The sequence below is a fragment of the Akanthomyces muscarius genome, assembly GCF_028009165.1.
Source record: "Akanthomyces muscarius strain Ve6 chromosome Unknown contig_18, whole genome shotgun sequence".
NCBI classification, from domain to species: domain Eukaryota; kingdom Fungi; phylum Ascomycota; class Sordariomycetes; order Hypocreales; family Cordycipitaceae; genus Akanthomyces; species Akanthomyces muscarius.
In genome coordinates this window covers 1,035,085-1,057,975 of record NW_026611618.1, presented here as the reverse complement: position 1 = coordinate 1,057,975, position 22,891 = coordinate 1,035,085, and the positions used below count along the sequence as shown (strand labels likewise).

At 54.8% G+C, this 22,891-nt stretch overlaps 6 protein-coding genes across 6 annotated transcripts; 2 read left to right on the top strand and 4 right to left on the bottom strand.

Annotated features, from left to right (window-relative positions):
• Positions 1 to 1,254: 1,254 nt before the first annotated feature.
• Positions 1,255 to 4,875, bottom strand: LMH87_008807 (uncharacterized protein; the record flags this gene model as incomplete). The annotated part of the gene is made up of 3 exons (XM_056202039.1): positions 1,255 to 1,260; positions 1,309 to 4,483; positions 4,640 to 4,875. 3 exons carry the CDS (start codon positions 4,873 to 4,875, stop codon positions 1,255 to 1,257), a joined length of 3,417 nt encoding a protein of 1,138 aa, XP_056056641.1.
• A 3,686-nt stretch (positions 4,876 to 8,561) lies between these two features.
• On the bottom strand, positions 8,562 to 11,426 carry LMH87_008806 (uncharacterized protein; the record flags this gene model as incomplete). The annotated part of the gene is made up of 4 exons (XM_056202038.1): positions 8,562 to 8,971; positions 9,022 to 9,121; positions 9,170 to 11,270; positions 11,413 to 11,426. The coding sequence occupies 4 exons, from the start codon at positions 11,424 to 11,426 to the stop codon at positions 8,562 to 8,564; spliced, it is 2,625 nt and encodes an 874-aa protein (XP_056056640.1).
• A 2,579-nt stretch (positions 11,427 to 14,005) lies between these two features.
• LMH87_008805 (uncharacterized protein) lies at positions 14,006 to 16,069 on the bottom strand (the record flags this gene model as incomplete). The annotated part of the gene is made up of 2 exons (XM_056202037.1): positions 14,006 to 14,401; positions 14,477 to 16,069. The coding sequence occupies 2 exons, from the start codon at positions 16,067 to 16,069 to the stop codon at positions 14,006 to 14,008; spliced, it is 1,989 nt and encodes a 662-aa protein (XP_056056639.1).
• A 1,004-nt stretch (positions 16,070 to 17,073) lies between these two features.
• Positions 17,074 to 17,707, top strand: LMH87_008804 (uncharacterized protein; the record flags this gene model as incomplete). The annotated part of the gene is made up of 2 exons (XM_056202036.1): positions 17,074 to 17,299; positions 17,367 to 17,707. The coding sequence occupies 2 exons, from the start codon at positions 17,074 to 17,076 to the stop codon at positions 17,705 to 17,707; spliced, it is 567 nt and encodes a 188-aa protein (XP_056056638.1).
• A 526-nt stretch (positions 17,708 to 18,233) lies between these two features.
• On the bottom strand, positions 18,234 to 20,234 carry LMH87_008803 (uncharacterized protein; the record flags this gene model as incomplete). Its single annotated transcript, XM_056202035.1, has 6 exons — positions 18,234 to 18,973; positions 19,030 to 19,300; positions 19,390 to 19,500; positions 19,572 to 19,759; positions 19,861 to 19,908; positions 20,210 to 20,234. The coding sequence occupies 6 exons, from the start codon at positions 20,232 to 20,234 to the stop codon at positions 18,234 to 18,236; spliced, it is 1,383 nt and encodes a 460-aa protein (XP_056056637.1).
• Positions 20,235 to 21,538: 1,304 nt separating this feature from the next.
• Positions 21,539 to 22,672, top strand: LMH87_008802 (uncharacterized protein; the record flags this gene model as incomplete). Its single annotated transcript, XM_056202034.1, has 2 exons — positions 21,539 to 22,105; positions 22,445 to 22,672. 2 exons carry the CDS (start codon positions 21,539 to 21,541, stop codon positions 22,670 to 22,672), a joined length of 795 nt encoding a protein of 264 aa, XP_056056636.1.
• Positions 22,673 to 22,891: the final 219 nt, after the last annotated feature.

The following is a 22,891-nucleotide window of genomic DNA, read 5'->3' as shown; positions in this document are numbered from 1 at the left end:
CACGCAAGACTTGAGGCGTTTATTTTATTTTATTTTAGGAATGGATAGCGGAAATAGGAGGAATAAAGCACAAGATCAATACATTCACACCCTCTTTGTTGAGCATAATACATGGGGAAAGCAAGTTGCTTGATTTGTCATGTTTGTAGAAAAACAGAGGCAAGCAGAGTCACGGGCATGGGATGCTGACAGATTATGCATTGTGAAACCAAGATGCCATGAATAGTGATGACGTTGAGAAACGACCACTTTCTGGAATAAATACGTCATGAGCAAAATAAGAAACTATCACACAAAATCAAAAGTCATTGGAATGCCTCTTTTGGTGCCAACTACAGTGTAATATACAACGACTACTTCGCACACCACCCCCTCCTCTTGCCACACTTTTTCCCACTCGCCTCTTTATCCCACACACCTTTTTCTGTATTCCTTTCCTTTTTTTGCGTGATAGCCACGAGGTCATCTGATCATCCCACAATTTCTCGCCTTTCAAGATGAAAAAAAAAAAAAAGTCCAAAAGCAAAATCGGCGAGTTTTGCTTTTTTTCTTCCATTTGTTTTTAAACAATACCAATATAAAATGAAAAGCAGCCCTATAAACAACACGTAGAAAGAATATAGAGGAGTGGAGAAAAAAAAACGAAGAGAGAATGCCTGTTGGTAAATCCCAGCTCTACCCAGAGAATGGGTGATGCACCTGGCAAAAGCCAGGCAAGTACAACTATACAGGCTGACACGTTATCGACATCAAACCTGGTGATGAATCGTAAACGGGCTAATACAACTTTTCTTTAGTCTGTACGTTTAACACAATGCTGCCTCCTCTTGCCTCAACTCTTTTTAAGTCTTCGGCTTTGCTCGCTTCCAATACCAAAAATGTATTCGGGGGGCTTGTTTGTAGTAGGCGTGGCGTTCAATCGTATGGATGATGAAATTGACAAACGGAGAAAGAAAAGAAGAGGCAAACATCTCAAGACAGACGAGTGCAAGAGAGCGTCAGCACTCCAGACCTGTGCGCAGCTTGTAGATTGTGCCAAGAGCCTGCCTCTGCACATCATTAGCTGCGCCAGTCGAGGCGTGAGAAGCCAGTCGTTGCCGAGATGAAGGAAAATAAAAAATCAAGTATACAAGCTCCCAAAACTCCATCATGGCCGATCTCGTTCGGCTATGGCATGCGTTGATCATGGTCAAGAGATAGGTCGAGGGCCGACGACCCATTGCTGGACGAATCATATTCGACAACACTCATTTACTAGCGCTGCGAATTGTTAGCACTGCACCTGATTGCTACGCCCGATAGACTTACTCTTCCACGTCGATTGTTCACCTGGTCTTGGGGTACATAGCCCATACCTTGGGCACCGTTGGACATGCCTCCATACCCGTAGCCGCCCAGGCCCATACCGAAGCCAGGAGGACCATACTGGCCCTGGCCACCCTGCATCTGCATGGCATTAGGCTGCACCATGTTTTGCTGGCGGAATTGCTCAGCGCCAGGCTGCGGCGGGGCGTACCCACCGTATGGCACCTGCATCGGAGGGTAGTTGTAGTTGCCCTGAGGAGCGCCCCTGTTCATCATACCCTGTTGGTATTGCATAGTGGGCATACCCACGCCCGGAGGCATGGGCGCGTTCGGGGGGCTGTACATCATATTCTGGTTGTACTGCGGGAAAGCCCCCATGCTCAGGTCTGCTGCGCCATCGACTCTCTGGCCGTTGTAACCGGCGTCGAATCCAGGGTTTTGGGTAGTAGCGTTGCCATTGTAAAATGGCTTGCCACCGTGCTGCTGCTGCGACTGCTGGTTGCCGCCTCCGTTGGCGTGCCTGGAAGTTGGTCGGCGCTGTTCAGCAGGAGCAGAGGTTTCGCGGCTGGGAGTGCCGCTGGTGCGGGTCGAAAGACCAACTTCGTCCATCAGCCTCTTGTATCCTTGGTTCGGTTGAGCACCAATCTTGAGCAGGACATTCTTGACAGTCTCAACGACTTGCGAGCGGATCGTCTCATCAAAAAAGGGCGTCGTAAGCACCTTGAAGATGAGAGTAGCTCCGCAGGACTGGTCATTCAGGATAGCCTCGAGAATGCGATCGTTGGGAGTGAAGAAGAGAGCCTGCAGGATCGTGTCGCGAGCCTCTGGCTCAGCCTTTTGGTTGATGACCTTGAGAACCGTCAGGTATGCGACCTTGTGAGTGCACAAGTGAACAAGGTGGGGGACAAGGCGAGGCGCCAGCACGGTGCGGCGGAGAGGGAATGTGCACGTGTCGAGGAACCAAGTCAGGAGAAGGGCACCGTTGGCATTGGTAGCAAGCTGGACGCTGTGCAGAGCGATGGCGGCGGCGAGCATTCTCTGCTGCTCCTTGGTAGAATGGTGGCTCTCTAAGCAGGCGCGCATGGCTCGAGCGCCATATCGACCCTGAGAAATCTCCCACATGCGGCTGAGCATAGTCTCAAAGATGAAGTCGTTGAAGGGAGCACCGTACTTGAGGCAACCTTGAAGGACATAGTTGCCGTACTGGTCGAGGAAGAGCTGCACGGTATACGGGCGAATGTAGTCGACAATCATGTTCATCTGAGCCGGGGTCTTGCAGACATCGATAATCTTTTGGGCAGCCCAGGTGCCATTCTTGTGAACACCAATTTCAGCCATGTGAGGGGCAATCTCGCCGAGCATGGCATCGCGCAGCTCGTCTGAGCAGTTGTCAAATAGCTTCTGAATGACAGTGTTGCCGAGATAGTCGGATGAGAGCTCGGCAATCTCTGGAAGCATGTCGACGGCAATGTTTTCGATTTCAGCCTGGCTCAGGAGTTGGTTGTCAACACGCTTGCGAATATCACGTAGCTTGGGCGCATCGTGGACACGGGTGTGAGTGGGCTCGCGAACAGGAGGAATCTCATCGGCGAAGTCAGTAAACTGGATGGCAAACTGAATGCTTCTAGAGATTTGAGCGGTGTCTGCATCGGAGGCACCAAATTGGGCAATAATCTCGAGCATATCAGCCATCATGTCGGGCAGAGGAGGAACCGTGGGAGTAGCAGATGAAACGGGAGCGTCACCGATGGCACCGGTTTGCGCAACCTCGCCCTTGGCGAATGGATCGGGGCTGGGCGAAGGGAAGGCGCCATCGTGTCCAGGGGTGTTGGAGGCAGAAGGAGGCTTGGCAAAGTTGATGCGAATAGGGCCGGCGCCGGGGAAGATTTCCTTGCCGTTCATGCTAGCCTTGGCGGAAATGGCGCTCTCAACGCGCTCAAAATTGACGAAGCCACAGTTCTTGTGGGTGAGAACACGAGCAGAAAGGATGGCACCGTGGGACTTGAACATTTCGTTGAGGGTCGAGGTGGTGGTAGATGTGGGCACACCTCCGAGCCAGAGAGCACTGGTAGGGCCATCGAGACCCTGCTCCTCAGGACTAAGCATTCCGGCATTGCGACTGTTGGATCGGCCAAGACCCAGGCCAGCGACGGCCTGGGGAAGGTCGTCGTAGGCGCTATCGTCTTGAAGGCGGCGTTCGACGGCGTTGAGGCTGTTGGGGATGTTGACACCGCCGTTGATAGCAATCGGCAAAAGTCGGCTCTGCGGAGCGTCGAGGACGCTGGCCGTCTGGGCTCTGGGTCGACTGGAGGCTTGGCTGGCGAAAGCCTGAACGGCGAGGTTGTGGTTATGGATAGCGGCGTTGGTAGCCTCAAGCTGTTTCTGGAGCGCGGCGACGTAGCGGCTGTCAACGGGCAGGCCATCGACCTCGTATTGCTGCTCCTCGTGGCCGTACTTGTCCTTGTGGTTCACGGAGAAGGACCGAAGGCGGTTGGCCTGCTTATTGCTATAGTCGTAGTACGGGGTAGCAATCTGGGGCTGAGGAGTTTCAGCGAGACCTAGGTAGTCGAGGGTTCGCATGTGGGCGTCGGAGGACTCTCCGCCCTCGCGAGAGAATTGGGATTGCGATGGGGAGCTGGGGCCGTTGGAGCCGACGCTGGCGATGCTGGCGAGGGTGGAAGCACGCTCGCGGCCACCGCTGGCGGGATTCCAGCTGCTGAAGATGGAGGGTCCGAAGGGAGAGGGGGCGGTGCCGGGAGCGGCGGAGAAGTTGCCGCGCTGGGGAAGCGAGCCGGCACGTAGGCGGGAGAGAAGAGAGGAGGCGCCGGAAGCATTTTCAGGGTGATCGAGGCTCGGAGAAGGCGACTTGTTGAATGGGCTCTGTGACGGGGTGGCACGAGCAGACTGGGCGGAGAGCAGGTTAGGCACACCGGGGAGGCCAGGCGCGCCGAGACCACCGGGGGTGGTCAGTCTGGAGGGCAGAGTGCCAGCACGACCACGTCGGGTCTGAGGCATGCTGTCGGGACTTGGGAGCTGACCAAAGTCTGGGAAACCGTCGGTTGGAGATTCGGGAATATTTTCTCGTAGAGGTGTTGAGTTTCCGCTTGTAGGAGGACCACCCCAAGGATACAGGGGAGGCATGCTAGAAATGCCTTCTTGTGCCTGGATTTCGCGAGCGCTGGAGCCAAGGTTCACGCATTAGCAGGGCAACAAAGGCAAGGAGGAGTCGAAAATGCAGCAACAAAAGGTAAATGAAACTTTGTAGAGGCGCTGGAGGTACATCAAGGCGGGCGAGGATTGGGGGGTTTGGAGGAGAGAGAAGCGAGAGGCGTACCGTTTGGAGAAGAGCCTGCTAGAGCCTCCCAATTCGTGGGATGGGGAGCCGGCGCCGGAGCGCGAGTTTGCGGCCATGATGGCGGTAGAGTTCAAGCCAGAGGAGAGGCCAAAGTGAGAGCGGGCTGAGGAGTCGATGGGAGAGTTGTTGGAGTTGGGCGAGCCGGAGCGGCCCTGGGTGGCACCAGAATGCGACGAGTAGCCCAAGCCCAGGTGATCGGGTCTGGGGGCAGACATTATTGAATTACTTGGTCAATCGATCTTGTTTATTCGACGATGGGGATTGGCGAGGCGTCGTCGATGCCGACGTAGAAGCTGAAAAGGGCGTGGAAGAAGAAAAATGTCGAAATTACTACTTTGTGTCCGCTGCGTAAAGATGAAAAGACAGGACGACGAAACGCCAACGAAGCTTCGTAGGGCCGAACCCGAGGCAGCGACGGCGAAGACAGGGTCTGCCGATGACGATGAGGGCGTCGGTAGGTCACTCGTTTTTCTCGTGGCGGAAGTCTTGACTGATGGAGCGCGTGTACTGGTGCGTCGAGGAAGCGAGACACCGGGGGGCCACCAAGGGGGCGTGTGTGTGTGGTCGTGGAGGAGCCGCTAGGGGGGGAGGAAGGAGAATGAAAGAAGAATAAAATAAACAACTATAACGTTTTAAAAAGGTGGAAGAAGCAGCAAGATAATTTACAGAAAAAAAATTGATGCTGCGAGAAGAAGGACTTTTGACGCCACGATGGCGGGAGCTGTTGGGGGGAGGGGAGGAGTAAGAGGAAGAGGTGAAGAGAGGGATTGGTGATGGGGGAGAAGGAGGAGAAGGGAGTCGGTCGTGGCCGTAGGTCGTTCGTTTGGTGCTCCATACGTAGGTACGTTGGCGTTGGAGTGAGAGAGGACAAGTGTTGGAGCCTCCTGTAAGTTTACAAGGGAGCACTGGAGCACCGGCGGCGCTACCCTAGCTGGGCAGGTAGCACCAAACTCTCCAGCGCCGCAGCCGGCCACGAAACGATATTCTAGGGGCAATGCGGCAGACCATTAACTGACAAAGAGGATATTTTGTATAGACAACACAAACGCAACAGAGTTGTTCCAGTGGTAAAGTATAGATTGATGCCAACGCACAGCAAAAGGAGTCACCTGTTAGCGTGCCAACTCAGGGGACGAGCTGCAGACTCCGAGATGGGACGACTTTGTACCTACCTAGCTACCTAGGTAGGCACAGTGTTGACCAGCGGCCGCAGCGGGATGCCACCACACAGACGTCCGGTACCTACAAGCTACCAAAACCCACCATGCAAGCAAAAAAAAAAAAAAAAAAAAAAAGAGCCAACCACCAACCAGCCAGCCACACACAAGCCACTGACCGACACGAAACCAGGCAGTCAGGCAGACATGGCTTGGGCTTGGGCGGCGCCGTACCTGTCCTGACAGCTCGCAGGGGGGGCGCGCATTTCTTGCAGCTGCACTTGCATGGGGGGCAATGAGAGAGGTTACCAGTAGTTACCAGTCAAAACCAACCAGTACAATTGCGCGGGGGCAGCCTTTTCTTCTCTGGGACCTTCTTCCGCTCCAGCGCTAGCATCCCGTACCTACCTCCGGGCCGGGGGGAGGGAGGAGGGGGAGGACGACGACGACAACGCCCACCAACCTCGTCCATCGTATTCAGCCTGGGCCCCTACCGTTCAATACCTGGCTTGCAATTTCTTCTTGAATATTGGATAAGCTCAGAAGATGCCACTCATCCCGCCAGACAGATTATCCTCGCAAGGACAATACAGCTATCCTTGAATATTTTTTTTGTTTTGGCAGTTGAACCGGCACGCGTGCCGTCCGTCATTGAGCTAGTCGACTAAAATAGGTACCGCTCCTTGGTGTGGGGGGAGGGTTTTGCTTACCGTCGTGCAACCAAGAATCTCCAACAAACTACGTCAACGAAAGCACTTTGTCGTGTGAGCCAAAGAATAAAACTGCGAGGTTGGGCTACCACAAAATTCCAACCGAAATGCAGAAACACTAAAAACAAAAGAAAGAAAGAAACCGAGTCTTGGCCCAATCAGTACCACCCACCACCATTCGGCCGTCGCACAATTGTGCGCCTGATGCTCCTCCAACCTCGATATATGGGATACACAAGAGCTGAAAGCACGCTCGCAAGTGATGCGTATTCCTTGCTTGCTTTTTTTCTTCCCTTCTCTTCCTCTTTTTCTTACCATTGTCTCGTCACACCCCTAATCCTCCCCCCTCTCGCCTCCCTCCATCAAATCTGCAGCACCCTGTCCAAGAAACCACAGGGCCGCCGGCCGTTTCGCCCACAGCAATAGCCTCTCTGTTAACCATGCTCCCGCCCGCGTCATGTTGTAGTAGTTCGCCATGCTCCTTTCCCGCATGTTTCCTTTAAATCCGATCTACATCATGCACCCTCCTCCCCGCGCCGTCGGGGGCGCAGACTAACACGCTGTGGCCCAAGTCTCCGCCCTTTTTCCCTCTCTTCTGTTTCCCACCGGGCGAGAGACCCTTCCCTGGTCTGGGACCAGTGTGGTTCCAGAGGCCAGCGCTGCCATGCCTCAAAAGGCAGACTTGCATATGAATGAATCACGGAAATAATTATCTCCAGAATCATAGATTGAGCACCAACAGAATCGAGCAACTTGAGCCCATCTCCTTGGACGACGAGCGTTAGCTACGCCCGTCTACCGTTGATGCGGACGGGCCAAGGCACCGCACCACAGCCAATCGTCCCTCGCCTATCTAGACTTTTTTTAAGCTACCATTCTACTGGCATACCCAGCATGCACCGTCTGTTCTCCCAAGCCAAAAGCACTATCCAAATCATCCGTCCAAACTCTGCTATCCATGTTCTCCTCCTGCAATTTCGCAGTACTTTTACAACATGCACATCCGGGGCCGCCACGTTTCACCACGCGCCAGTACATGCCAGCGCCGAAATTCAACATCACCCAACCCATTTACTTGATCATCAAAAGCCCCCGTTAGCTGGCCCTCCTTTCCCTTTTTTCCGCCTTTTCCACTTTATATATATATACACTATTCTTCAGCTACATGTGGCATTTTACCACCCCCCTGCCTTAATCACCATACGCGTCATGGCCCGAAACCCTCAAGAACTCTGAAACACATCGACAGCCCCCCTACCCTTGCCTCCCGCCCCCCCTCCTCCTATTTGCTTGCTCTCCTCTTTGCGACGAAAACGCCGCCCCCCTTTCGGCTTGCCAGCAATGAAAGGGGGGGCCCAATTGGGTTCCCCAATTGGGGAATGCAAAGTGATCATTTGTTTGCGTGCTTCCCCAGCCGCCTCATTAGCAACATACACGGATACTTGGTGGGGTTTGGTGGGCAGCTGCAGCATCTCATGACATCCGTTTTCACGGGGCGAGTAAAAGTCGTCATTGCCGAGGGGCCAACAGCTGGCACACTCGATAAAACTGCATCAATAGCCTGCGGAAAAAAGCAATGCTCTTGTTTAGATCTATACCTGGAATTTAGCTGCACGATTCAAACTATATAAATAAGACGACAACACAAGAAAACGACGGGCAAACAATGCAGCAACGCTCAAGGATCGAGCAGAAACATGAGAAAAGAAAAACAAGCCACCGTCCCTTATCCTTTCAAACCCTTCCTGCCCAGTCGACTACTCAAAGGGTATATCGTAGCGTAGTAATAAAAATTCATTTCATCCTAGGAGTGCCGCCTGCAGAAAAGTATGTCAAGATGCCCGTCGTCTTCTTCCACGCGCTCAGGCTTGACGTTATATGGCAGCCGAAATAACACAACTCGAAAGTAAAGAATGTTCCCATGGCTCCCGAACGCCGAAAATGTTTTATCAGATGAAGGTTTCCGTGCTCTTTCCCTATTCAAGGGACTGCCGTTGGTCGGCGGCTTTCCAGCTGCGCTCGTGCGGCCCGTCTCTATTTGGCGTGCTTCTTGAAGGCCAATAGATCCGCCAGCGTACCGAGAGGGCAGCCATGCTTGAGGAAATCGTGCGCGAGCAGCTCATCTGCCGATGCACGGCTCTTGACGTCCACGCACAAACAGACCGACAGGAAAGCTTTGAGCTCCTTGCTCAGCTTCTCTGGCTTCTTGAGGCGAGGCGTGCCGTTGGTAGCAATCAGGTACAGGGCCTTGAGAGGCTCCTCGTTCAGGTAGGGTGGCTCAGACTCGATCATCTCAATCGCCATAATACCGAGAGACCAAATATCCACCTTGGATCCGTATTCCTTTTGCTTAACCACCTCTGGCGCCATCCAGTATGGCGTACCAACCATGGTGGCGCGCTTCGACTTGGCATCCGTGAGCTTGGCGCAGAAACCAAAATCGGCTACACTATGTCAGTAAAATGGAACCAAGGCCCAGGAGAAATCAACATACTAATTTTGACATTGCCGCGGGCGTCCAAGAGGACATTGTCACTCTTGATATCACGGTGGATAATATGCTGCCTGTGAAGATGCTGGAGACCACGACAAGTCTATCAAAGTCAGCATTGTATGCGGAGCAAGTGCCAGCTTGGTCTTACCTCGTGGCAGATGGTGGCAATCTGCTCTTCAGAAATGGATGGGTTGTTGTCAATGACGTCGGTCAACGCACCGCCCTCCATGTACTCCATGACGACCCAGAGTTCCGCATTGTTGTTGCGCAAAAATGCGTCCAGAAAGTTAACAATGTTCTTGTGTCGGCTGTCCTTCATGACCATGATCTCGTTGACAATCAACTCCTTGCGAGGCTGGTGGGCGAGATCCATTTGCTTGATGGCAACTTGAGCTCTGGGGCCCTGCTGGCGCAGGACATCGCGGGCGATGCCCACAGCAGTCTCCTTAATCTTGGCAACATAAACGGATCCGGAAGCACCCTGACCAATCTTCTTCTGCTTCGAGTACGACAGGTTGGGGTCGTCCTTGGACACGGCCTCCTTGAGCTTGGCCATGACCTCATTTTCGGACATGGTCGACATGCGGACATCCTGCTTCTTCTCGGCGGGCTTGGACAGGGCAGCCTCGGCAGCCTTGACCGAGTCGCTGGGAGGGGCATTCTGAGAGGGCTTAGGGGCCACATTCAGAGGCTTGACAGGCGCAGGCAAGCGGGAGGTGCCTTGGCCTTGACCCTGAGGAGGTCGCTGCTGGCCCTGTTGGTTGCTGGGCTGATAGCGAGGGCCTGGGTTGGAGGGACCGTTTTCACGAGAACGCTGGCCGTTGGGATCGCGACTGGCGCTTGACTGCTGGTTGACAGGAGGCCGCGAGGAGCCGCCACTGGAGGGAGGTGCAGGCGCAGGACGCTGCGCGCGCAATTGCTGAGGGTTTTGAGAACCTTTGGGAGCAGGCGGAGCAGCTCTGGTGGGGTTGAATCGCTCGGGCTGGTCGCGCGAAGGCGAATCGGTTGAGTAGCCACCGCCGACTTCTTGTCGAGCCAGCGGGGTCTTGTGTTGAGGCAGAGAAGCGTTATACTCTGCCAGCTCACGACGTTCCTGCTCGAGCTGCTTTTGGCGCTGCTCCTCCTTTCTGGCATTTTCCATTTGCTGGCGCTGCTGTTGTTGCTGCGCCTGTTGTTGCTGGAGCTGCTGCTGTTGCTGCTGGTGCTGCTGGTGCTGCTGGTGCTGCTGGTGCTGCTGGTGCTGCTGGTGCTGCTGGTGCTGGAGCTGCTCAGCTTGACGAGCGCCATTGGTGCTAGACTGTGAGGATGCCAAACTGTAAGCGGATCCTCCTTGAGGGGTAGGAGGCGCGGGACGCGGAGGGGCAATGCCGGCGCCGGCATAGCCAAGCTGCTTCTGAGCCTGAGCGGCGGCGGGAGGCGTAGGCGTGAGAGAAGGGTACTGGTTGGGGTTCTCGGTGCGCTTAGCTAGGTCAGTGTAGAAATCGAGAACTTCGAAAACCGCCTGGGGGTTGCGGTAGTAGTCTTCTTTGGTAATGGCGGATGAGTTGAGCAGCTTGGACCACTCAGGAGGCAGGCCGGTGAACTGGCCGGTATTGGAATCGAAGCCGACGTGGATGGCGTGAGAGAAGTTGGTGGGATTGCTGACGCCACCCATGTTGGGGGAGGCGCCATAGATCAAATCGATCCACTCGTAGAGCTCATCGTCAGTCTTGACTTTAATCTGAAGTGTTTTGGTCTGACCGTCGTCGTCGCCGGGGTTGTTGGAAGCGCCGACTAGATTGCGCTTAATCTCAAAAATGATGCCGGTGGTCTCGACTCGGCCAACGTTGAGTACGTCCTTGAGGTAGATTGTGTAGGAGACCTTGCCGCCCTCTGTCTTGTGGAAATCGAGGGACTCTTTGCGAAGAATGAGATATTTTTGCTTCCATGGCTGAATAAAGGTTTTGCCCTCCTTGACCGAGGCCCAGCCCTCCTTCTTGATGGCCACGCCGCCCATGCCGTCCGCGGGGTTAGTCTGCTGGCGAGCAATGGGCAGGGAAATGGTGGAACCGGAATATGTCGAGGTGGCGGTACCCGGGATTGGCGAAATGGCCATGCTGGCCATGCTGCTGGCCATGCTGCTGGACATGCTGCTAGACGACATGCTGCCGGGCATGTTATTTGTGTTTGGCATGAGGTTGAGCCGGGGTCTATCGGTTGGGGGGCGTGGCGCGGGGCCCGGGTTCATGAATTGGCCCGACGAGTATACACTGCAAAGAGAAGCAAGAGAACGTCAGCCACGGGATGATTGGAGAGCATAATGCGCAGATGGTCTGGGGATATGGGTATGGGGCCTAGGCCGGGGAAGATGGTGAAGGACTGGGAAGAGGGGCTCGCGAGGACGAGGCGTACCTGTTTTGCGACATTTTGAATTAGATTTAGTATTATGGAAGCAAAATTAGGTCATGTGTAATGCTGTCCAATGGCGCCGCGAGCAACAGAGGGACTCCAAAGAACCGGCAACGCTCGTCCGGCAAGAGGATCGTGGCGCACGAGGCAGACGGGATTTGTAGATGCGGCAACGTTGGCGACAGAGGGAAACAGACGGGCGGGCGTCGTAGCGAGAAGAGGCGGCAACGGCGCACAGCGGTGACGAGCAAAGAGGACCAAACCAAGCGCGCAGAAATACAAAAAGAAGACACAAGTTCGCTATGTGCTGCAAGGAAGAAGGGGCAAAAGATCCAAGGCCAGAGATGAGGAGCGTAGTTGGGGTGGACACATGTGGTTGTGAGGAGGGAGGCGGTCTGGTGGGCTACCGCTGGTGGTGGTGGTGGTGGTGGTGGTGCTCTCTCTCTCTCTGTCTCTGGAGCCAACGGTGGCGGAAATGAAGAGGAGAAGCAGGAGAGCGGGGGTATCTGGTACGGCACAGCAGGTAGTGCGGCGGAAAGCTTCGCGACTAGGTAGGCGGGCCGGACGTTATATCAAGAGGCGCCTGGGAGCGTGCGGCGCGATGATGGCGGATTCACACAAAAAAAAGAATCGACACGAGCAAGCCTCCAGGATCAAAGGGCTTGAAGTGGTGGTGCTTGTGGTATGATGGCGGGACGAGGTTGGCTGGCGGCAAGCCGGGGAGAGGAGAGGAGGACAGAGGTCAAAGGCCAGCCCATATTGGAAGGGGAAGAGGACCGTCCGCAGCCGCCACCTGCAGCCCAGGCCAGGCCCCCCCAGTCAGCCAGCCAGTCAGCCTTTCAGCGGACGCGCCCGGCGACAGACAGCGGGCTCGCTTGTCCGTCCAGGGGGGTGGTGGGCTGCCCTTTTAGTGGGCTGCGGACTGCGGGACAGGGGGTCTACGGGGGATGCGCCCGAGCAAGATTAGTGGTGCACTGATGGCACTGGCGGGCTAGCTCACTGTCTTGTATCAGTAGTTAAAAACTTTCTACGCAGAGGGAACACTTTTCTTTATCCTTAGGGTTCGCTGTCGTCTTCAAGGTGCTAAGCCAAGGACTCGACAAATTAAACTCTTCTAGCGGCTCTGTGCTGGTACCTTTGCTCCTGGGCAGGTAGCAAACGTTGCATCTCTCTGGCGCTGCACGGATCTGCACCAAAATGTAGTTGCCTCCAGTTCAACCGCCTTTTGTGCAGAGGTTGGGTTGCCCCTCCTTTCCAAATCGCAGGGCCAACAACGACGGAAGCGGGGCCACAAGACTTGAACTCCTGCCGCTGCCAGTTTATACATAGTATATTCCAATGCCGCTTTCCCATCAAGTAACCATGTATTCCAATCGTGATTGTCCGTGTCCATGCTAACAAGGTGAGCCCAAAAAGCCAGAAACAATACCATGTCGCGGGAGCCCATCGCCGGCCCGCCAACGAGCTAACACTAGTTAGTTCCTTGCCAACAATGCCATCTCGTCCCACCGATTTACACCCCCGAAGCAATATTACAAGGAAATCAAATAACATATTAACAAATCACGTCGTTTCCCATCTACCGACTCTGGCTGTCATTCCTCCACCCACTACTGCTCCAGAGAACACAAACCATTTCGATTGCGCCACGGCCCCAGAACCCGTCCTCAGCTCTCCACATCCCTTCGTGAGTAAAAATGATATCAAATGTCACATTATATACAAAAAAATATCAGTCGACTTTTGCTGCAAACGAAATTAAACAAACATCAAACGGCCCTCATAACAGCGTATACTCACTCCTCGACTACAGTCGTTGATTGGTATGCGAACCACACACGATACAAATAATCTGACAAAAAGAAAAGCGTGCAGAATATGGAGTTCAACGTTGCATGACATGTAGTTCCCTAGCCTGTTGCAGATAAAAAAAACCCCCTCGCTGTCAATTCTTCCGTAGCTGAAACGACCGCTGGCCTCTGTCTCCTTCGCCACAGCCTCACCACCAGCTCACCTTGAGGTGTAACAACATACTTGTTTAACTAGATCACCTTTCGACCCCCCAAACCCCCCATGGCAATTCTCCTTTGAGCCAAGAAGGTGACGTAGATTGATCCCTGGAAAGAACAAAAAATGACTCTCAACATCACACGCTCGACGTCGGAGGACTCTTTCTGGAAGCAACATGCCATGATCATCAGCTGGCCCAGCCCGCAAACACGCTAAGAAATCTAGCCGTTTCACTTTTTCCATGCTGCGCCCGCTTGACATGGCTTGTTCGCGAAACAAAGGACGACACTTGGTTTGTTTCTGGCTCGAACTCTTATTACGACGTGCGTCGTCATTTTCATATTGTTCGGAAACCGGACGGGCCTCAGGTAGTCCAATGTTGAAGCCCAACTTTTTCAAGCGACATGCGCATCATGTCCTTCATGTTTCGAAATGATTTCCCAACCGGCCATCGCATGCATACACAAACCAATCTGGTCAAGTAATCACATATACATAATGACGTCAATTCTGCCTGAATTACATCATTCATCATATATCTTAATCTAATATTTTTCTTCTTTATAATTCTTCAACCTCTACGCATCTATCGCTGCGCAACCTCCACCTCCTGGCCTTCAAACTTGGGCAGCTCCGTCAGGATCTGGGCCCAGTCTTTGCTGCCGTCCACCAGGCTCTTAATAGCCTCGAGAATCTTGGCCTCGTCCGCGCGCACCTGCGTCGTCGAGTCGCGGTCACGCAGCGTAATCGTCTGGTCCTGCAGCGTCTGGAAATCCACCGTGATGCCCAGCGGCGTACCCAGCTCGTCGTTGCGGCTGTAGCGCTTGCCGATGCTCGCCGACGAGTCGTCCACGCGGCTCGAGATGCCAATGGCGCGCAGGCGCTGCGACAGCTTGCGCACCTCGGGCTTGAACTGCGCGTTGGAGGACAGAGGCACCAGCAGGACCTTGGTAGGCGCCACGGGGGGAGGGAAGGACAGAACCTAAAAAAGTGCATGTTAGTAAATGTTGTCTCGTCATCCATTCAACGTAAATTGTGGATCAGCAAAGTCACTTACGCCACGGGCCTCGTCGCTGCCATCACTGCCGCGAGTCCAGAAGTTGTGCTCAATCAGGGAGTACAGGATACGGCCAATACCAAAAGAAGGCTCGATGACGTTGGGCGTAAACTCGCGCGTGTTCTCGACACGCTTGCGGAACTCAATCTTGATGGAGTCACTCGTCACCTCGGCCTTGCCGTCGCCGACGCCGGGGACATCGAGCGAGATCTTGCCGCCGTCCGCCAGCTGCTTGGAAAACGCCTCGCGCTGCTCCTGCGTCGTGGCCTCGAGAGCCGTCTCGACTGCCTTGGCGTCCTTCTTGAACAGGGGACCAAACTTCTTCTTGTCAATGTCCACCTGCCACTCCTCAATCACGCGGGGCTGCTCCAGGCGCTCGCGGACAAGCAGGGGAGCGCCAGTCTTCTTGGCGTGCACCGTCAGATCGTAGGCGCTGCGGTCGGCGCAGCCAACGCACTCGACCCAGCCAGTGGTCGTGTACAGCTCAGCGTCCCAGCAGTCGCAGGCGTAGTGGGCCATTTCGTTGGCCATGTGCTGGCGGAAGCGCATCTTGCTCATGTCCACACCAATCTTTTTCAGGAACAGGTGGATGCGGGCCAGGAAGTAGCCCAGCGTCTCGTTGTCGACAACACCGTCCTTGACGGCCTGGCCGATGGTCATCGTCTTGGTGGTCGTCTTGCCAGACAGCTGCGTGCCCTTGTCGAGCAGGATGAGCTCAATGTTCTCGACCTCGTGGAAGCGGCTGTGCTTCTTGCCGCCCTCGGGGTCAACATAGTGCTCAATCTCGGCCATGAGGAACTCGCGGACGCGCAAAAGACCGGCGCGGGGCGAGATTTCATTGCGGTACGACTTGCCAATCGAGGCAGAGGCAAAGGGCATCTGGGATTGGTTGAACTCGAGAAGCTTGGCAAAGTTGAGGAACTGTCCCTGGGCGGTCTCAGGGCGCAAGTACCCGGGCAGATTGCTGCTGGGACCGATAGAGGTCTGGAACATGAGGTTGAAGGCAACGGGATCCGAAGGCAGCAGGCCGGTGGCGGGGTTCTTGAGGTCGTACTTCTTGATGAGCTCGCCGAGTTCGGGGCCGCCATAGTTGTCAATCTTGGCAAGGACCTCCTCGTACTCCTGAACGACGGCGTCGTCGAGCTTGACGGCCTCGGTCTTGGTCTTCTTCTTCTTCTTCTTGGGGTCGTCCTTTTCCTCGACCTTTTCGCCACGAGCCTCCTTGTCGCCCTTTAGACGGCCCTCGAGGACAGCTTCGACAAAGTGATCGGCGCGCATAATCTCGCCATTCTTGGGGTCCTTGCACATGAAATCGGAAAATTTGTCGACGTGGCCGCTGGTCTTGAGGACATCGTGAGGGGTGAGGGCGGTGCAGTCGACCTCGAGCATGTCCTCCTCGAGCACAAAGTGCTTGCGCCAAATGTCGACAATGTTGGCCTGGAGGGCGCAGCCGGGCGGGCCGTAGTCGTAGAGACCGCCGACGCCGCCGTAAATCTCAAAGGACGGGGTGTAGAACATGCGGCGGCGCAGCATGGCGTCGAGGACGGGCTTGTCGAGGGGCTGGCCCTTGAGGGTCGTGGCTTGCGACGTCATGGCGGCGTGCGATCTCTGCTGGTTCGTCTTGGATCGGTATGCTTGGAAGGCGTATCGCGCTGGCGCAGTGGAAAAGCACCGTTGTGGTTGTCGCGGGAGCGTTGGTTGTCGATGTGTGCGGCAGGTCAAGGCGGGGTGGTGTTGTATGTGGCGGGTTATCGACAAGCTGTGGCTGCAAGTGCTGTATCGGAGTGGAGCTGCTGGGCAAGAAAACAAGTGACGGATGGAATTCATTCACAAGGCTTTCCCAATGACTCTTTAAAAAAGGACAGGAATGTAATTGGAGACGATTGGAACGTCTTGGAAGAGCTTGCGTGAGTCACGAAAAGAAAAACTTGGGTGCCGTGCGCCGGAGCTGTCCCAAGGGATCGAAGGAGGGGTCGTGTGGCGGTTGGTTGGGTGACTCAGGGCAGAGTGTCTTGCACTGTAACTGGGAGCAACAGTGTGGAGGGCGCGCTGTAACAATTTTTTTCTCAGTGCTCTCCGTAAAAAAAGTGTTTGGCAACTTGGCTTCTCCACCGGGAAGAAGTAGCAAAAAGCGAGCTTTCAATGAGAGCGGGTCGGCAGTGCGTCTGTCGCGGCGAGGGACCTTTTCGAGGCGGGTCGCAGAACGGGCTGGAAGACTGGGAACGAAATAGATGCGCTACAATATGCTGAAGCAAGCGTGTAATCGACAATGGATCATGAGACTATAGTACAGAGGTGTTGTGGTGGTGCCGGCGCGTCGTACAATAGGTAGTTGGAAAGGGGTTCTAGCCTGACTTGACGCCGCATCTCCAATCCAGAGCGCGTCTTACCAGTATTAGTGGACTTCCAGGCCAACACAGTCGCAGCTCAGGTACCCAAGGCGCTGAGGCAGGCGAACCAGCGCTCCAAGCTCCTCCCACTGGCTGCGCTCGCAGAGTCCCCACAATAACTTTTTCTGCCAGTCTGGTGCGACAACTTTTTTCTTGCTATATGCCGATTTGCTGCGTCCATCATCAACCTCAAATTCCACAGCCAAGATGCGTCCTCTTACCGAACAAGAAACAAAGACCCTATTCGAGAAGCTCGCCAATTACACCGGCAGCTCTCTCAAGAACCTCATCGCGCCGCTCGACGACTCCCCCAGCGCCGACCGCTACGTCTTTCGCCTGCAGGGCAACCGAGTCTACTATGTCCTCCTCTCGACCGCCAACCTGGCCACGTCCATGGCGCGCGACAATCTGCTGTCTCTAGGAATCTGTCTCGGTATGTTATGCGGACGATTAAAAAAAACGACAACTTACACGGCAACCTTGCTGACATTTCTCAACAGGCAAGTTTACCAAGACGGGCAAGTTCCGCCTGCACATCACCGCCCTCCCCATTCTCGGCGAGCACGCCCGCTGGAAGGTCTGGATCAAGAGCAACGGCGAGATGCCCTTCCTCTACGGCGGCAACGTCGTCAAGGCCCACATCGGCCGCTGGTCCGAGGACTGCCCCGAGCACCAGGGCGTCGTCGTCTACAACATGAACGACACGCCCCTCGGCTTCGGCGTCACCGCCCGCAGCACCGCCGAGTCGCGCCGCCTCGACCCGACTGGCATCGTCGTCTTCCGCCAGGCCGACTGCGGCGAGTTCCTGCGCGACGAGGACAACCTGTTTGCGACTGGTTAAGCGAGCGGGAGAGCGAGGAGCACGATATGACGGACCACGATGCAATGCAATGCAAAAAAAGTATGCACAGTGACTCGGTTGAAGTGGCAGGGAAATAGTGAAAAAGCACACAGCGATTTTTTGTCAAGGTTTTATACCACTAGAAATGGGACTTCGGCGTTGGGGGTTACCAAAATTCAGTTGCATGGATGGACATGTTGTGTGAACATTTCTTTTGCACCATTTACATATACAGGCGTTTGCTAGGTTCAAATTTCAACTACAATATGAATAACTGCGATAAGAAGCGGCCTGCTGGTGGACAACACATGTTCTCTGTGTAACAAACATAACCGTCACAGTGTTTTGGAAGGCAAGTTGAGAGAAAACAGCCAGAGTACAAGTATTCAATCTAAAAAAGTTGGTGAAACTGAAAAAAAGACATCGTCATGTGCCATCAAATGATAAAACTATTTTCCAAACTCCATAGCATCTCTGGTATGCTTTATATGCCATTTATAGTAGATATATGTGCTGGTCCTGATGCTTAGGCAATCGGGACGATGGGAGACACGGGCCGGCTGCTGTTGAGGACCTTGATCGGGACGACGGGTGACACAGGACGGCTGTTATTGCGAAGAAAGGCAATGTGCGATCTGTGGGCGACGTACTCGCTGTCGGCGTAGCCGAGCAGCTCGCCAATGTCGGCACTCTGGTGTCCCATGATGCGGAAAATCTCCGTCGAGGCGTAGTTGACCAGAGCGCGGCCAACCTCCTCGGGGACGCCGTCCCACATCTTGCCGTCGGGGCCGGGCGTCTTGCGGCGGTTTACGGCCACGATGCGCACAGGCTCGTGCGAGGCAAAGTTGCCCTCGACGTCGACGACGCCGACGGGCAGGAGGCCGGCCTTGCCGAGCAGCGCCTTGTGGGCGCCGGCGTCAATGTAGACGGTGCCGTGGGGGCTGGGAGTGTGAAGGAGCCAGAAGTGGCGATCGCGGATGGGATCGCTAGAAGGAAGGAAGCGGGTGTGAAGGGGCGGGCCGTTCTGGTCAAGACCCGAGGACAAGAGGCTGAAGGAAGTGGTGCGGGAGAGGGGGTTGACGTTGTCAGGATCCTCTATCACCGAGGATCTGGGAGAGCTGTAGAGGTAGTTGACGATGCCCAGGATATTGCCAGGATTCGACGACCGAGTGATGATGGTCGTCACGCCAGCCGAGGTGCCCAGCTTGGCAGCAATAATCTTGGTAGCCATTCCACCGGTGCCCACGGAGGAGCCAGCACTCGACACTGTCATTGTGAGTTAGCATAGTATTAGGTATTGTGCGCATGTAGATGAAACTCACCATCAGCCTCGAGAGCGCCAATGTCATCGACAACCTCGATTGCACGGGCATCAGCGTGCGAACGGGGGTTCTTGTCATAGAGACAGTCGACATCCGTCATGAGGAAAAGCATGTCGGCGTGGATCATGGCCGCGGTAATGGCGGAAAGGGTGTCATTGTCACCGAACTTGATTTCCGACACGGCGAGGGTATCGTTTTCGTTGACAATGGGAATAACGCCAATGTCCAGCAACTCGTTGAACGTATTTTGGGCGTTGATGTAACGGGTGCGCTGCGAGACAGATTTGCCGATTAGCGCGGATCTAAAGTGACGATGGAGGGGTGCACCACGATCGGGCGATGGTGGGTGGGTGTGCTTACGTCGGCAATGTCATTCCTGGTAAGAAGGATTTGAGCAATAGGCTGGTCCAAGTGACTAAACAGGCTGTCCCAGAGGGAAATGAGACGGCACTGTCCAATAGCAGCCAGGGCCTGTCGAGTAGAAAAAAGTCAGTTTGGAGGGAACAGCGTGATTTATTTGCTTCTGCTGGGGTGTTTCGTACCTGAAGCTGGGCCAGATGCTTGGGACGGCGATCAACGTCCATGCGTCTCAAACCAACGCCAATGGCACCGGAAGAGACGATGACGACTCGGTGGCCTTCCTTGCGAAGCTTGACAGCGGTATCGACAATCAAGGTCAGGATAGGCAGGAGAGGCTCATGAGTCTTTTCGTCGACAATCGAACTAGTGCCTGTGATGGGTGTGTGAGTAAAGGCGGGCGAATAAGAGACACAGAGATAGATCAACTCCAAAGATAGGAACATCTTGAAAGATAAGGGAGCCAATGCTTACCTAGTTTGATAACGACGGTAAGGGGCTGGGCCCTGCGGATGCAAGAAGCTTTGGCAGTCATGATGATTAGCCGGGGGGTGTATTATATCAAATGATGATGAAGCGTGTAATTTGAAATGATGATGACCAGAAAACACAAATGGCCATTACTCCAGCTGAACTTGTATTCAACAGGACTACTGCTTTTGAGGACTTAAAATGACTCTCTTCTCGGGACAGCAGCTTGGAGAGAGCCCGGCGGCCCTCTTTGTATTTAAAGGGACCGCCGGCGGACCTCGCGAGGCCATGCAAAACTCTGTCAACAACAAGATGGCCAGCCCGAGAACAAAAAAGGTACATGAGTACGTACCTGGGTCGCTTGTAGCTGGGGACATTTTCACAAGCCCGTTTGGCAGATCGATGACACAATCCCTGCGGTGCTACGTACGAGGCTATTATGTCGTTGGAAGAGAACGGGGCGGCTCTGCCACACAAGGTAGCAAGCGTTCGAGTAGCGTCACAGCCGAAGATGCAAGCAAAGCCAGTCAGACGAGGGCTGGCCGGAAGTTACGTCTGCCCAGGCCCCAACTCGGGTTCCACCGGAAGGCTGTCGGTCAATCAGGGCGCGCCGTGGTTGGGATGGTTTCAATGGGTTCCAGGGATTAGCGTTTTTGGTTCCCAAAGCAGTCTGACGCCGTCGTGAATAAAACAAAAAAAATGCACGCGAGTTTTTTCTGCGATCCATGCACATGGAAGGCCGAGCATTAAATTTGAGGCTAAGGCGAGCGAGGCGTTTGGTGGGTGGGCAGAAAGCGGGCGGTGAGAGTGGGTTTTGTTCCTTTGTGCGTCTTTTGTGTGGTGGAAGACGGACTGGACGAGTCGATAAAGTGGGTGCGGTGCGGGTGGGGGGAGGGGCAGCAGGGACTCATGTAAGCAAGCCCGGCGGTACGTAGCTCGTGTCAGTGGCGGGACGCTGGGCTGGGCAGTTTCTATTTTTCTGCGACAATAAAATAGGCCATTTATAGGCCGGGTGACGTCGTTGGCACGGGTTGGGTACATTGATTAACGAGCTAGTCCGTAGCGACGTGAAGTATCGGGCCTCCCTTTGTGACCTTGCAGTGCCTAGTGGCTTTCGGATGCCCCAAAAGGGATCAATAAAGAGCCGCACTTCAGCCAGCCGGATCCGCTTCACCGCCCTGGATGCAGTGGACGGCCCCCTTGATGCTCCCCTGAAGGGCACGCCCAGCCGCTGTCAACGCACTAGCAAAGACCCTAAATCTGCAGCTGGCATGCGCCCAGGCCGCCTGTAGCTTTCGCACGCATGCCCCCTGTAATGGTACCTCTAGCGTGCTGGGCTGCAGGTGTGGCAGAATTTCCGGTGGGCATGGCACGCAGGGAAAAGGTACATGTTGGCCTTGTACTTTTTGTACTCGGTCCCTGCTCTGCCACCCAAACCCGCATATTCCCCAGAATCGACGAGTTACGGTTGACGCCTTGGCTGCAGTGACGTGCGGCTGCATGGATTGAAATTTTCATTCGGTGCTTTTTCGTTTGATTAATCGTTTTAGTGCTTTTTTTATTTTATATTTTTCCATTTTTTTTTCCTTTCGCATTTGCCGCTAGTTTCTTTTGCGACTCGCAGCCCGTTTCTCCAATTCCCGCAGACGACCACTGTTGCTGGGCGAAAACCTCGCATCAAATGTCTCCTCCCAGCCCAGATGCCGGGATAGGGGCAGCAGCAGCTGCTGCTGCCCCGGCCGCCGTCGCAACAACGACCCCCAAGGAGGTCGTCAACGATCCCGCCCGCACCGGCTTCGACCCCCAGACCAAGTGGTGGATGAACTACTTCCGCATCCTCTCCGGCCAGGTGACTCCCGAGGGCCAGTTCCACTACCGTGAATGGCGCTACAAGATCCACGAGGAGCGCGACTGCAAGCGCTGCGAGGACTACCGCAACTGGCTCTTTAGCTACTCGCCCGTCGTCCGCTTCCTCCAGGGCAAGATTGGCGACCTCAACGGCCGGCTCGACGCCTCCAACGTCGTCTGCCGTCGCTGTCCCGCCCGCCTCGAGGACGACGGCCAGGTCCGTCGACAGTCGGGCGGCTTCAGCCCCAGCCACGGCATCCTGCTCTGCGCAAACGAGATTCGCGACCGCAAGCACCTCGAGGACACCCTCGCCCACGAGATGGTGCATGCCTGGGATCACCTGCGCTGGAACGTCGACTGGATGGGTGACAAGGACCTCAAGCACGCCGCATGTACCGAGGTATGTCTGGACAATAACATGAGATGCTCAAGCTCACACTCACACTCACACTCACTCAACTTACATTCACCAACCACCAACATTTCATCATCCCTGTCCATTTTCCGTTGAAAAACACGCACGCGCACTACCGAGCCTATCTCCCTTTTCCCGTCACACCATACTCGCACATCATTTCCTCTTCCAACCTTGCATATTCCCGCACACACACACACAGAGACTTCTGATGCACGCCATGCCCCTCCCCCATGCAGCTCGCACTACTGTACAACGCTCCTCGCTTCCCACAGAACACCTTCCATGCTAACCAATTCCGTGCTTTGTTGCCCTGTCAAACAGATTCGCGCATCTATGCTCAGCGGTGAATGTCGTTGGACACGCGAGGCCTTTACCCGTGGCAACTGGACTCTGACCCAGCAGTTCCAGAGCTGCGTCCGCAAGCGCGCCATCCAGTCGGTCATGGCCCGTCCCAGGTGCAAGGACGACATCCAAGCCACACAAGTCGTCAACCAGGTCTGGGACTCGTGCTTCTCGGACACTCGACCATTTGACGAAGTATACCGATAGATGTGGAGAGCGGAAAACATGCAACCAAAAAGCGCCATAGCCCTCCTTTGCTTCTCCGCACGCCTGAATCCCCTCATCCCTCACAGCCTACTCCTCATGCAAGTTTGCGTCTAGCTTAATACTTGTACATTGTACCATTATATTACCTGTCGGTTTGAGGCTTAGCTGATTGTCCCGGCTTGCATGTCCTGACTTGACCCGTTGGCCCGGCGCAGCCTT